Consider the following 15,329-nt stretch of genomic DNA (forward strand, 5'->3'; position numbering starts at 1 on the left):
TGAAAAGCAGATACAAGTCTGTGTCCTAAGCTTTAATATACAAAAACTGACAAGGGAAAGAAGGAACTAGAAGGAAGACATGTTGGGACTGGTGCTTATAATATTTACTAATTTAACAGAAGGGAAAAAGAAGAATGGAAGCTGGCAGGCAGGCACATAGATGGCAGAGAGGTTTTCTTGGGGTTGTTTTTTTTTTTTTGCGGGGGAGGGGGTCAGGACAATTTAGAACAGCTGCTTTAGCACCTAGATTAATCCAGCTCCATTTAGATGGTTGGTGCCGAATATCACACCAACTGATTAAATACTGTTCTCTCCTATCTGAGCAAATTTTATGTGCAGTCATTTTGGGCACTTAACCACAAGCAATAGGATTGCCTTTCACATGAAAGAAAACATTTAGGGTACTTTTTATTAAGATGTGGTAAAAAGCGGTCTTAGCGCACTCTTATGCAGATTTCTCCTGCAAGCTAAAGTCATTTTTACCGCAGCAGGGGGGATGGGAGCACAGGTTTTTAAAAAAAAAACTAAGGATGGAGTCGGGGAGTGTCAGGGACATTCAGGGGGGGGGCTGCAGGGTCGATCTTAACTAGGGCTTATTTTTGGGGTAGGGCTTATATTAGGAGCATCTTTAAAAATCATACTAGGGCTTATTTTCGGTGTAGATCTTATTTTCGGGGAAACACGGTATTATCTAAGCCACTACTTATGTTTAATTTAAAATTTTTTAGGCCTAGGCTTTGTCTTGTAGCCAACTGTTCAAGGGGCTGTTATAACTACCCTACTTCTTCCCAAGGGAGAGATAAACTAGTTTATTATCAGAATTTTTGAAGCACTCACCATGATGTAAAAATGCATTCAGAGTACAACATTTCCATTCCAGTCAGCCCTGGAAATGCAGTCACTCATTTTACAATACTTATGACGACAATTATTATTACATAAATTGGAGCCTAGTGATATTATATAAAAGGTTATGGCTGCTTTAGTTTACTAATTCTGGATTGAGCCTGCTACTTCAATAAATATCACAATACATGTAAAAAGTATCAAAGAAGGGGTGATAACACTCTTCAAGGCCTTTGAAAGAAATGAAGCCATCTGTAGTGCTGACATAACCCATGTGGCCCTGTACAATTCCATTAATACCTAATCCTCTGTGGGGTCCTAGAGAATATGAAAGCAATGTTATATCCCCCACCCCCACCCCAGAAGTAAACATGCCTAGTCATTTTGGAAAGATAAATGAAGATAAATGCTGTAATCTTCTAAATGGCCCTGAACTCCAGTCCCAGTAGAAGATAGTATGAAGTAATTTATAACAATTGGACACTTGGGATCGAGTGAACTATCACTTCTCCCCCTGTGAAAAGGATTCAAGCAGTAGAAGAAAAGCTGTTATCTCCCAGCAATTTACCTCCTGTATATAGATGATCCATATGTTACATAGAAACATGACAGCAGATAAAGGCCAAATGGCCCATCTAGTCTGCCCATCCGCAGTAACCATTATCTCTTTCTCTCTCTGAGAGATCCCACGTGCCTATCCCAGGCCCTCTTGAATTCAGACACAGTCTCTGTTTCCACTACCTCTTCCGGGAGACATTTCACGCATCTACCACCATAGAAACATAGTCTGTGATATATACTAATCATAAAATGTCACAAACCCTGAAAGCGACTGTGGAACTTACAACTTCAAGTGGGGAGAACCTTCCTTCTACTTGCCCACTTCACCCCTAACCTACATTCATGGTACACTATGCAAATTTCAGAAATGGCAAGTATTAGCTTAAGGGTGGAACGGGTTGTTTTGGAAAGGTTTTAGTAACTGAAAGTCTGTTTTCTGAAGTATCCAATTCTAAAATAATTTGGTTCTGCCGTAAGATTCTTCATCCACCAATGCCCCACGCATCCAGGTTCCTAGGGAAATGCAAATAGCTGCACATGCTTACCAGAGTTTTGCTCTTTTTAATATCCTCCAGGCGCTCCAGCACCGCCGTTAGATTCGGGTCATCTGACTCCACAAACCATATTGGTGCCGAGGAGGGGTAGGATTCCTGCAACAGAAAATACCATCATTGAGACAGTGGACATGTATTATGGTCAGTTCTGAACTGCTGCTTTACACATATAAATGGGAAAACTTCTAGACCGAGTTGATCAGCATTGCCCTCAGTTGCAGTTTGTCTGCGCAGATCTAATCATGGTCCATCGCAAGCCCACTGGAGATAAAGGGAGACAAGATATTGATGGTGCCTGGGATCTCACCCAACAATTCCACTCTTCTCTATATCCCACAAGTGCAAAACCAATCTCCAAGTAAAACTTAGCTCTGTTTGTCTCTCTGTTAAAGAGTTAATTTAAGGGGCCTCTTCTTGAGGGAAAGTGACCCAAGAAGCAGGCTCTGGGTTCAAATTCAGGTCTCTAAAAGCACAAACTACCACCACCATCAAGGCCTACCTCAACAGAAATATGGTGAAATTTAAATTTACCTGTTAGTTTCCTTGAGTCCTCCAGACCCTTCCAGAGGAGTAGGTTATGTCCCCCCCTGCCAGCAGATGACGATAATAAGCTCACATATGTCTCCTTATAGGAGGATGCTAGTGCATCTGCTGAAGACAGAGAAATTGAGGAAGTAAAGTCAGCTCTGAGATTTTTTTTGTCTCTGTCCCCATCTACTGGCAGGGGGGACATAACCCATTTATCTGGCCTGATCTGTAATGGACAATAAGGAAATATTTAACCTTCCTCTTCTGACTCATCTCTACTCATTTCCTACTTACCCAACACAAAACAGTATAGAACTGTTCTTTTACTGAATCTCATAACTTTTTCACGTGTATATTTTTTTTTTTCTACACTCCAGGTTAAATTACTGAAATGCAAACTCCGTACACTGTGCTTGGCAGCTCATTATGTCTTAGAAATCAGGGCTTTCAGTAAAAAGCAGCATGTTATCTGTAAAAATGTTTTTGCATTGAGTGAACCTCAATCCATTAAAAAAGAGAACTGCTGCCTGAACAAGACTACAACAGTTGTGAAATACCACAACAAAACAATTAAAATAATCAGACAGGAGATGAGCTGACAACTTGCAGTATGAATCAGGACTGTCATTCCACTCCTTTCCCTCTCCTCCAGGCCCCCAGGGTTTTTCCCGCGACCATCTATATCAGTGTCTCACAAACTTTCCGTCCAGCGGCACACTAAATCCAGTGCCCCGGCCAGAAGGCACCCAGAAATGCACGGACATCGATGCGATGAAGTCACATGTAGGCGCGACGTCTGCACATGTGCGGAGGCCCATCTGGCAATGACCCGCTTCGGTGGAGGGATCCGGTTGGTGCAGGGAGAGGAGAGACATCGGCCAGGAGGAGAGTCATTGGCACTGTCTGACTTCCTACAGGACGTGCCTCTCGCTGTGAGAGGCACATCCTGTAGACCAGGGGTGTCCAACCTTTTGGCTTCCCTGGGCCGCATTGGTCAAGAAAAATGTTTTTGGGGCCGCACAAATGCACAAACGCTGCAGCAAGACAGAGGAGGGAGCCGGCAAGACCGTAAACATCTAGGGACAGCAGAGCAAAACACTGTATCGCCCTCGACCAGGGCCGCACAAAATACTTGGACAACCCTGCTGTAGACAGTCAGCCAGCGTGGACGACTCTCCTCTTTGCCAGTGTCGCGGCACAACTAAAATCTCAGGAGGCACACTGGTGTGCTGCGGCACACAGTTTGCGATACACTGATCTATATTAATGATCTAATCTACTTCACCTACAGGAAAATCCCTGGATTACAGATTATAATTCTTTAAATCAGCTCTATAATTGAACCTAAAAACAGCTGTTTTCAAAAGCTTATGTAAAGTTAAGTCTCTGTAAGTTTACTTTCAAAAAAAATAACAAAATATCTAAACACAAATTAATGCCACCAGAGACTATGGGGGACATTTAATAGGGATAACCTGCATGGAGAAGCTGTTATGGCCCTAACAGTGGTAACACTGCATCCTGCTTCCAAGAACAAAATCAACACGGATAGATAGATAGATAAAGTACCAGTTATAGCTGGAAGTAGTAGTATGGCTGCACTGAGCTTCTAAAATGGCAAGATTACTTCTGACCTGCATGCTATAAACCTAGTAAAATCCTGAAAACTCAACTTGGTTATGGCCCTCAAGGATGGAGGTTGCGTGGACCATTTTGGTGCTAATACAGAGTATTTGATGAAATGTTGGTGTTTAGTCATCAAAAGGAAAACAAGCCCTGAACTGGTCTATTAGCAGAAATGGCAGAAGCCAGTAAAATTAGCTGAGTCTGGCCATGCTTGGGACAGAGGTAGAGGGCACTAAGAGGAAAAAGGTTGAAGGATCTGGGAAAAAAACAGATGGGAGAGAGAGAATGGGAATTGCTGCTAGACTGCCTAGAATGTCCTTCAAGCGCTGAATCTTTGGACTGCCAGTCTGGTGCCTGATGGCCTCCAACCCCCACAGACATGAAAATAGGGGATACAAAATGCAGCCGGCATCTTTCGAGATCCAGTTGAACCTCCTACAGAAGCCAAACAGCCTGCGCTCAAGCCCCTGCAATGCAATAGGTGAGCAATGTTACCAGGAGAATGGTCCCGAGCTCTAAAAAGGCTTCTGCGGGCTGGCCAACAGGTACCACAAAGGATTGGCCTGTCAATCTGCTTCTCCTTCACGCAGGCAGAGCTGGACTCTTAACCAGGGGAGCTCTCAGCACCGAAAGAGGAAAAATACATGAAAATACTGAAGAAAAAGAAAGAAGCAGAACAGATCAGAAACGCTCCTTCCAGCTCACGTGCAGTTAAGGAAAAAACTGTAGGGGGCCCTCTGTGAAGTAGGAAGATTCAAAAAGCACAGTTACTTACCGTAACAGGTGTTATCCAGGGACAGCAGGCAGATATTCTCACATGTGGGTGACGTCATCCACGGAGCCCCAGCGCGGACAGCTTTTCAAGCAAACTTGATTGAAGTTTCAAGTTTGCACACTGCACCACGCATGTGTGTGCCTTCCTGATCCACTAGAGGGCGCATACCCTCCTCATGGTCCTCAGTTCAGATAGCTAGCAAAGAAGCCAACCTCGGGGAGGCGGGCGGGTTGTGAGAATATCTGCCTGCTGTCCCTGGATAACACCTGTTACGGTAAGTAACTGTGCTTTATCCCAGGACAAGCAGGCAGCATATTCTCACATGTGGGTGACCTCCAAGCTAACCAAAAAAGGGATGGAGGGAAGTTGGCAATTCAAGAAAACAGATTACTCAAAACCGACTGGCCAAACCAGCCATCGCTCCTGGACAGAGTATCCAGGCAGTAGTGGGAGGTGAAAGTATGAACCGAAGACCAAGGGGCAGCCTTGCAATTCTCCTCGATAGGCGTCGACCTGAGGAAAGCTACAGAAGCCGCCATCGCTCGGACATATGTCCCGCAACTTGACCATGCAGCTCGAGACCAGCCTGAGCGTAGCAAAAGGAAATACAAGCAGCCAACCAGTTGGACAAGTTGCGCTTGGAACTGGGCGTCCCAACCGATTAGGGTCGAGGGACAAAAACAATTGAGGAACCGTCTGAGGAGACTGAGCGCGTTGAAGATAAAAAGTCAACGCCCTCTTACAGTCAAGTGTAAAGCGCCACCTCGCCCAGAGGCGAGTGGGGCTATAGGAAAGAGACCAGAAGAACAATGAAATGAGGGAGCGGAAAGTCCGAAACCACCTTGGGCAAGAACTGGGGTTGAGTACACAGAACCACCGTGCATGAAAAAATACAGGAAAAGACGGGTCCGCAAGCAAAGCTTGTAGCTCACTGACTCGCGAGCAGACGTGAGAGCAACCAGGAATACCACCTGCCTGGTGAAATAATTCAAAGAGCTCTAGCAATGGAATCAATAGAGGTAGCACCAATTGAGTCAGGACACACAAAGATCCCAAACCACCGGAGGGGCTTTGAGCGGAGGATGTACATTGAAGAGATCCTTCATAAAGCGGGGAACCGTCGGATGGACGGAGAGAAGCGTCCCATCAAGCGGCCGATGACCGGCAGCAAAAGCACAGAGGTGGGCTCGAATAGATGTCAATTCGAGACCAGACCGAGACAAGAGAAACAGATAAACCAGCACTGAAGGCAAGGAGACAGAGAGCGGATCCATGCGGTGCTCAGCACACCACGCAGCAAATCAGGACCATTTCTGGGAATAGCATTGCCGAGTGGAGATCTTTCGAGAGGCCTCGAAAACACCCCCACCGACTTGAAACAGAAGGAGGGAGGCACGTTGCGAGGAACGAAGCTGATAAGAGTAGAGACTGCAGAATGGAATGCAATAGAAACCTCAACTCTGAGACAGCAGAGAAGTGAGCAGAGGTAGGAACAGAGGCTCCCTGACATGCTGGAGGAGCCGGGAGAACCGCAGCTGCCAGGGCCACCGAGGAGCCATCAAGATCATGGTGGCGCAGACCGACAGGAGGAGTAACAAAGTAAGGGAAGGGAACCCATAGAGGAACCTGCCCATCCAATCGAGAAGGAAAGCATCCACCTCGATGCGAACCCTGGGAGAACATCCTCGAGCAAGATCGAGGCAACCAGTGAGTGAGGGGCAAAGCGAACAGAACTACCTGTGGGGTTCCCCACCAGGCAACCATATGCCGCAGAGTCTGAGAATGGAGCGACCATTCATGCGGCTAAAAAGGGGTGACGCAACGTGTCCACCAGACAATGCTGCACGCCCCGAAAACACACCGCCCAAAGAAAGAAGTAGCGGGGTGACGCCCCCTGCCAAAGACGAAGGGCTCGCCTGCAAAGTAACAGGGAACCTTGTCCACCCTGGCTTGGTCACAGGATACATCGCCCCCGGGATGACGGGACTCACCAGGACCCCGCAATCCATCGACCAATAACGAAAATCCGTCCCGGCATTGAAAATGGCCCGGAGCTGCAGCAGATTGATGCGGCTGCGACGGTCCGCACCCGACCAAAGAATCTGATCCAAGCGCTGGGAAGCGGGATCCCTATCCTGCCATCACTGAAATGCTCGGGTGCAGTGGGGAACACGAAGAGGAAACCAGGCGAACATCGGGACATGAACCGTGGAGACCCAAGATCCCAAAGCATCAGCTCGGCCGAGGTCGAAAACCGCTGAGTCACCAGCTGACTCAGGCGCAGACAGGCGGCCTGCCGAGGCAGTGGCCGAAAAGACCGGAGGCGGACCGAGGACAGAGGGACCATCGTCCGGTATAAACAGACAAGGCCCTCTCCATGAGGTCGAGACAAGAAGGAGCGCAGACAAACTGGGTCCAGGTCCGCCCAGACGGACTCCCGAGACCGGGGCGGACAGAGACTGAAACGCTCCCAGATCAGAAACTAGTGCAGGTCCCGAAGGGCCCGGACCAGACGTAGCCCGGAGGATGGGAAAGCCCAACCGACAGAGGCGAGGCTAAACTCCCAGTGCGGAGACACGGTGACACCCCTCCCGAAGGGAGGGGAGAAATCCCCAGAAGAGAGCAGCCCGGAGGCTATGCGAGAATAGTCCAAAAGACGGCCAGGAGTCGCCGAAGCCGGCTGGACCCCAACCCGAAGCCGCTGCAGCTATAGCGACTGCCGCGCAGGAGGCCGAGATAACCCAAGAAGGGTATCCGGAGGGCCCCTCCGGAGAAAGAGTCAAAACCACCAAGGAAGAAGGGATTCAGCTGAAGGCGTCCCGATAGGCGAAGGACCGGTCGCGGTCTGAAAGGTGGTTAGTGGCATCGGCAAGAGAGGCCTCAAGGAACGCAGTACTCACGCAAGGGAAGGTGGTGAGACGAACCTGGAGGGTCCACAGCCCCACTCTGCCCCAAGCGAGATGACGCATGGCGGGAGCAATAGAGCGGGAGCAGGGAGAGAGTCTCCACCAGGAAACCAAACTCCGCACCACAACCAAATAGGAGCCGGAGACGCCGAGGCACAGAGCCACAGACGAAGTCGAGGCACGAAGCCCCTGTCGAAACCGGGGCGCAAACCCGCAGTCGACGCCGAGGCCCAAAACCCCAGTCGACTCCGAGGCACAAGGCCACAGTCAACCCAAGGGCACAAAGCCCCAAGCGACGCCCAGTCACAAAGCTTCAGTTAACGGTGAGGCACGAAGCCTCGGTCGCCAGCCGACGATGAGGCCCCCCAGCCTCAGTCGACGCCGAAGCACAAGCATCAGGCGACGCGGAGCAATCGGCTCAGCCGACGTCGAAGGTACAAAGCATCCATCGATGCCGAGACACCAAGCCCCGGGTGACATCGAGGCAGCAAACCTCAGCCGCAGTCGACGTCAAGGCACAAAGCCTCAGACGATGTTGAGGCACAAGTCTCAGGAGACGTCGCGCCGGCGCCCAAGCCTCCGACGCCGCCGAGATACAAAACCTCAGACGATGTCGAGGCACCAAACCTCAGACGACTTCGAGGCACCAAGCCTCAGTCGACGCCGAGGCACCAAGCCTCAGTCGACGCCGAGGCACCCAGCCTCAGACGACGTCGAGGCACCAAGCCTCAGACGACTTCGAGGCACAAAGCCTCAGACGACTTCGAGGCACAAAGCCTCAGTCGACACCGAGGCACCAAGCCTCCGACGCCGCCGAGGCACCCAGCCTCAGTTGACGTCGTTGACGTCGAGGCACACAGCCTCAGTCGACGGTGAGGCACAAAGCCTCAGTCGACCTCGAGGCACAAGCCTCAGGCGACGGCGAGGCACAAAGCCTCAGTCGACCTCGAGGCACAAGCCTCAGGCGACGTCAAGGCCGAAAGCCTCAGTCGACGGCGAGGCACAAAACCTCAGTCGACCTCGAGGCAAAAAAACCTCAGCCGACGCAGAGGCACGAAGCTTCAGCCGACGTCGAGGCACGAAGCCTCAGTCGACGTCGAGGCACGAAGCCTCAGTCGACGTCGAGGCACGAAGCCTCCGTCGACGTCGAGGCACGAAGCCTCCGTCGACGTCGAGGCACAAAGCCTCCGTCGACGTCGAGGCACAAAGCCTCCGTCGACGTCGAGGCACAAAGCCTCCGTCGACGTCGAGGCACAAAGCCTCCGTCGAGGCACAAAGCCTCCGTCGAGGCACAAAGCCTCCGTCGAGGCACAAAGCCTCCGTCGAGGCACAAAGCCTCCGTCGAGGCACAAAGCCTCCGTCGAGGCACAAAGCCTCCGTCGAGGCACAAAGCCTCCGTCGAGGCACAAAGCCTCCGTCGACGTCGAGGCACAAAGCCTCCGTCGACGTCGAGGCACAAAGCCTCCGTCGACGAACGCAGCCTCAGTCGACGTCGAGGCACGAAGCCCCAGTCGACGTCGAGGCACACCGAAGTCGAGGTTCAGAAGTCGGCACCGTACCAATGAAACTGGTAAGAAAGGTGCAGCAGTACGCTCCATAAGGGCAACCTCGTGAAGAGTATTCCCATGAAAGGAGGCACGCATCGGAGGTCTCGTCGAGGCGGGCACGATCGCACTCGATGCCTGGAATGCCTGAGACTCAGCCGGTGGCGTTACCAAGGTAACGCACCTAGAAGAAGGAAAGAAAGAAAAACTTACCGGGGATCGAAGCTGCACAGTCCGATTCCAACGAAGGAAGAGGGTCCCGGCCATTCTGCTCACCCAAGGTGAGCCCAGAGAGAGGCCAGGGAAGAAGAAAATACAGCTGCAGGCAAATGAGGCCTAGCCGCATGGCTGAGGCCCCAGAAAGGCCTGCCGGAGGAAAAACACAATAAAAAGTCCTTTTTTTTTTTTTTTTTTTGAAACAAAGAAATACACAATCAATTAACAAACGCACAGCGACTCCTTAACAAAATAAAGAAGCCGCGGTGCCAGAAAGGCACTTAGAAGAACGCAGAGAAGAGAGACAGGGTCTTTCTGGCTCAGCGGAAAACTAAGAACTGAGGACCATGAGGAGGGTATGCGCCCTCTAGTGGATCAGGAAGGCACACACATGCGTGGTGCAGTGTGCAAACTTGAAACTTCAATCAAGTTTGCTTGAAAAGCTGTCCGCGCTGGGGCTCCGTGGATGACGTCACCCACATGTGAGAATATGCTGCCTGCTTGTCCTGGGATAAAACCAGGCACTGCAATATAACCTGTCCATCCAGAATTACACATCTATTGCACTAGAATTGCTGTTAGACTGCCTATGGATATTCAGTGTTCATCAAAGTGGAAGAATCTCAGCTGGACAGACTTAATAGCAGAAAAAGAGCAAAATATTTATTGCATTCCTGGTCAAGGACAGCAGCGCTGTCTTTATCAGGGCTATCAAAAGATCACACAACATACCATGTAAGTCACACCAAAGGTCCATTAAGCCCAGCTGCCTATCTCCAACAGTGGCGAAGCAGAGTCATTTGGAAAAGCAGGCAGATTCCAAAGAATGGAGCCATTCCTTGCAGCTCCTTCCCACAAATAAGTGGTACCTCACACAGCCTACATAGCTAATAACTGTTTATGGAGTTTTCCTCTATAAATTTGTTCCAATTTCTTTTAAACCCTGCTATGCTGAATTCTTTGAACACATTCTTTGGCAATAGATCATACAGCTTAGTTATTCTTGGAGTGGGAAAAAAATACTCAACCACTTGGGTTTTTAATTTGCTGTTAGTTTCAAGGAGCATTTCCTAACCCTGGTACAATTTGAAGGTGTAATCAACCACTCCCCATTAATCTGTTCCACCCTACTCATGATTTTACAAATCCTTGTTTTTTCCCCCATGCTGAAGAGCCCTAAACTGTTTAGCCTCTCTTGGTAAAGATGTTCTAGCCCCTTTATCATTTTTGTTGCTCTTCTCTACACCTTTTATGGTTGCATTATATACTTTTTCAAATGGGGCGACCAGAACAGCGTGGTCACACCAAGGACCTATACAGATGCACTATGATATTCTGTAGTCACAATATATTATAACCCACTTTTATATAAACTCATCAAGATGGTGTCTCCAATTTTTCTTTTGTGGCCTTTCAATTGTAAATAAGATGTAAATGTGGAGATTAAAATATCGAAGCAGACAGGCTAATGCCGTAATAAGATAACAATCACAAACTTGCTCCACTTTTAAGGCTGAAAGTATTAACTCAACAGAAGAAAAAGCCTCAGGTTTGTTCCAGCAGGGCATAAATGCTCAAGCCTCCTCCACCCACATCGGCAGAAAAAACTTCCGTGGAGAATATACAATTGCCACTATGCTAATTTTAAGTGTGGGACTGAGATTTATCTAGCAACCTTGACAACTGTGTTGAAACTCTTAAGTGGCGTCTTGTCTACTAGCCAATGTTTCACGGTATACAACCGTTTTTTCAGGGCTTCCCGACTCCCACTTTCTTTACACAAATTGCATTGTTTGCTTGCACGCTGGTGAGATTGTGCGAGCAAACAATACAATTTGTGTAAAGAAAGTGGGAGTCAGGAAGCCCTGAAGAAACGGTTGTATACCATGAAACGTTGGCTAGTAGACAAGATGCCACTTAAGTGTTTTCAACACAGTTGTCAAGGTTGCTAGATAACATCTCAGTCCCACACTTAAAATTAGCATAGTGGCAATTGTATATTCTCCACAGAAGTTTTTCCTGCCGATGATGTGGGTGGAGGAGGCTTGAGCATTTATGCCCTGCCGGAACAAGCCTGAGGCTTTTCTTCCGTTCAGTTAATACTCTCAGCCTTATATGTGAAGCAAATTTGTGATTGTTATTTATTTATCCATCCACTTTCACTTTTTTTAGATTTAGTAATAAGATAACACCCATCAGCAACATTGCTGGAAAGAGAACATCTCCTCTCCATCTTAATGGGTGGGATTGTGTATTAGAATATCATCAACAAATCTTGAGAAGCAGGAAATAAAATAAATTTACAGTGAAATTTAGCATTAAGATAACTAAACAGCCTCCAGTCTGAAGGGTCTGGATCAGCCAGGCCTGGTTTTACATCTATGGCTTCAAATCGAGCTTAAAACCCATAAAATAAGGCAGGTGTGAAAAATCTCACCTGGCTCAGCCTCTCCCTTTTGACATGGAGTGGTTAACTCTGTACTAAAGTTGCTATTGACATTCTCTTCCCACTTTAAAGCATCCCCGCAACAATAACAGTTGCATGGATGCTATTGGGATACGCCTGCACTTTGAGAGATAAAGTATGGCAGCATTTAATCACGAAAGCTGAATCTGTGTATGCAGAGTGCAAAATACAACCCTGTCCACCTTGTTAGGCAGACTGGATGGACTCTGCAGATCTTTATCTGCCAATGTTTACTATGTTACCATTATTTGTGCAAGGGGAATGAGGTAAAAAGCTATATGGTGTTCAGCGTTGTCATAAACCTCTAAATGCTTCCCTGAAACCCATTTTAAAAATCTAGCCCTAACGGTACTAATCCGAAAAGCCCTCTTTTCAAGGGTTTCATGTTTCTACTTAAAGGTATTTTGATGCAGCCAACTTGAACACCACCTGAGCACACTGCATCAACATATGGTGCTATTCAAGTTATTTTTCTATTAAATTTTAGACTTCCTGCTGGGTGCTTCACACTCAGCTGTCCCCCAGCCTCCTGGTAGGACCATTAAGCTGCCATATCATGCCAGGTGGGAACCAAATGCTTTCTTTTGTCACGTGCCAGTATGGAAAAAAATACAACTTTATCAGTTACTTTGAACTTCAGTGCATAACTTAATTCACTGAGGGCTGTCAGTTGCTGTAAAAAGCAAAATGTACAATTCTCTAATATCACTGGTAATATTAGCTTTAATATATATATATATATATCCCTGAGTGTGTCTGCTCTCCTCTATCAGGGAAAGATCCGTCAGGCACAAGTGATTATTGTCACCCTGCCTCATCCTAACAGTTAAGAGAAATGCCTTATTCAGGGGAAGGCCTCAGTGCTCCTCTGTGACACTCTCACATTCATATCTTTGTCTAGATTAGAATATGAAGGCTAGAAGCTCTTATCCCCAAAGTTGACCTCAGTGACACCATAAAAGGTGCACAAAGATACAATGGAAAGGGTTGCCTTCCTCAGGGGAGCAGGGATGTGGCAAACACACTGGAAATATCTCCACAGTTTCATAATGAATGCTAAAGACACTACAGAAACCTATCCCCCAAATATTTCTCCAACCAACAGGGATCATCACAGGCATTCTAGAAATAACCCTTGCCTTTAAAGAAAAGTATACAGACCCCCCCCAAGAATGTGCTTCCAGGGATCAATGCATGCACCTAGAAATGGCACCCCGACTTGACATATTTTCTCCCTGTTTGCTTCCTGGCACCATGAAAATTATAACCCCCTTCCTTCAGCCCCACAGACAAGAGCTGCCTAGTTACCGTTTTCCATGATGAAAACTACAGCCAGTCCAGCTTTCTGACAACCCCATGCTGGTGCCTTAGAAAATGTACATGAGATAGAATCAATGACTACAAATACAACAATGAATTGGGGGGAGATAAGGTCAAAAGCAGGATTGGCCCAAAAGCCTCACTGCTAGAGCTGGGGAATTTAGCAGCTCTACACAGGGGAGGGGGGGAGGGCACCCTAGAAATAAATCCCAAAACCCCCATGACCAACGACCCTCCCCCTCCTCAAAAGGTCCTCCAGACCCATAGGGAGAATAACACTACCCCCCCCCAAAAAAAAAAAAAGTCTGTGCTTCGGTCCCCACAAAAAAAGCGACACCCCATCCCCCACGCTCAACTCCCCCCCCCCCAGCAGCAGCAGCGTCACCAAGCCTCCCCCCCCCCCCAGAAGGGGAGCACCCCCGAGGCCTTCCTCATTCCCCTCCCGGATCCACTAGGCAGACATCCGTCAGGCCCCACACCTGGCCGGCGCACTTCCCTCCGCGAGCCGCCGCGCAGCTCAGGCTCGGGCCCTATTGTGACGTTATAGCTACCGGGGCGCCCCCCCCCCTCCCCTTCCTCCTCACCGTAATGTTGCAGTGCAGGGTCAGCGGGCTGTTGCTCTGCAGGAACTGGCAGTGCAGCTCGTCCAGCTTCCAGTGCACGATCCGGAACCGCTCGTGGTTCTTATCGAAGATCGACTCCAGAAACTTCAGCTCAGCCTTCAGCCCTAACACGGACATCTTACCGTCATCTCCGAGGAGGAACGGGGCGCACTATCCCCGGCGGGACTCGGTGCGCCGGGAGGGCGGGCTGGGCGTAGGATCCGGGAGGGAGGGAGGGGGCGGGGGGAAAAACTGGCGGCGGGGTCCGGGCTCCGGGCCTCGCAGGGCCGGGACAGCCTCAGAAAGATGGCGGGGGGAAGCTCGCAGCAGCAGCTCCTTTGTATCTGCCTCCGCCGCGCAATTAAAGGCGCAGCGACGCCAGGGCTACGGCTCGCGGACTGACACCCGGACACGCTCCCGCCCAGGATGCGCCGCTGACACAGGAACTGGCTGGGCTCGCGCGGCGTGGCACCGAGGCACGCGCTGCCTCCCCTTGTGCTGTGACTGGACTGGGAACTCATTCGCAGAGTGCGCCACTGACACACACACACACAAAAAAAGAAACCCTCCCAGAGCCTAATTGACACTTACTCACTCCCAGGGTGTGTGACTGAACCGGGAGCTCACTCCCATATGGTATGTCACTGACACAACACTTCCAAAGGGTTATTCACACACATTCCCTCTGTGTTGTGTCTGAACGGGAAACTTATTCCCACAGTGTTCCACTGACACAAAAACTCCAGTAGAGAAATTACTATTTTCAAAACGGGAAAACGTCTAACTTTTTAAAAAAAATTTTTTTAACAACATAAGAATAGCCTTACTGGGTCAGACCAACGGTCCATCAAGCCCAGTAGCCCCTTCTCACGGTGGCCAATCCAGGGCACTAGTACTTGGCCAAAACCCAAGATGTAGCAATATTCCATGCTACCAATACAGGGCTTCCCCAATGTCTTTCTCAATCACAGACTATGGACTTTTCCTCCAGGAACTTGTCCAAACCTTTCTTAAAACCAGCTACGCTATCCGCTCTTACCACATCCTCTGGCCAATTTCCTAGATGCGTTTGTCCTCAGTGCATCTATCTTTTTGAACCATTTTCAGAAAAAAAAAAAAACCACCCAAACAACCAACTCCAACTTGTCCAAATGAAAAACCACACAAAAACCAGCCATTGAGACATAGGAAGGACCAGCATTCTTAGCAGACTAGCCACACAGACATCCCAGCAGAGCAGTGGGGTACCATAGGGGGCACTGCAGTGAACTCCCAGGTACATATCTCATTAATAATAATAATAATAACATCTTTATTCTTTTATACCGCCAACACCAGCAGTTCTAGGCGATTTACATAAAAGAGAACTGGACAATTAGTGAAC

General features: G+C 48.8%; 1 protein-coding gene across 2 annotated transcripts in view; it reads right to left on the reverse strand.

Annotated features, from left to right (window-relative positions):
* The window catches only part of UBE2Q2 (ubiquitin conjugating enzyme E2 Q2), an 86,196-nt gene extending 71,713 nt beyond the window's left edge, over window positions 1–14,483 (reverse strand). Inside the window, exons 1-2 of one of the 2 annotated variants that reach the window (XM_033921054.1) lie at window positions 13,928–14,481; window positions 1,953–2,057 (exon numbers count right to left, since the gene is read on the reverse strand). In XM_033921054.1, the coding sequence (XP_033776945.1) occupies window positions 1,953–2,057; window positions 13,928–14,083 (261 nt within the window). In that variant the 5' untranslated portion in view covers window positions 14,084–14,481. Of the gene's footprint in view, window positions 1–1,952; window positions 2,058–13,927 lie in introns of both variants that reach the window. The other variant, XM_033921055.1, reaches the window with a different exon arrangement.
* Window positions 14,484–15,329: the final 846 nt, after the last annotated feature.

The sequence above is a fragment of the Geotrypetes seraphini genome, chromosome 14 (assembly GCF_902459505.1).
Source record: "Geotrypetes seraphini chromosome 14, aGeoSer1.1, whole genome shotgun sequence".
NCBI lineage: Eukaryota > Metazoa > Chordata > Amphibia > Gymnophiona > Dermophiidae > Geotrypetes > Geotrypetes seraphini.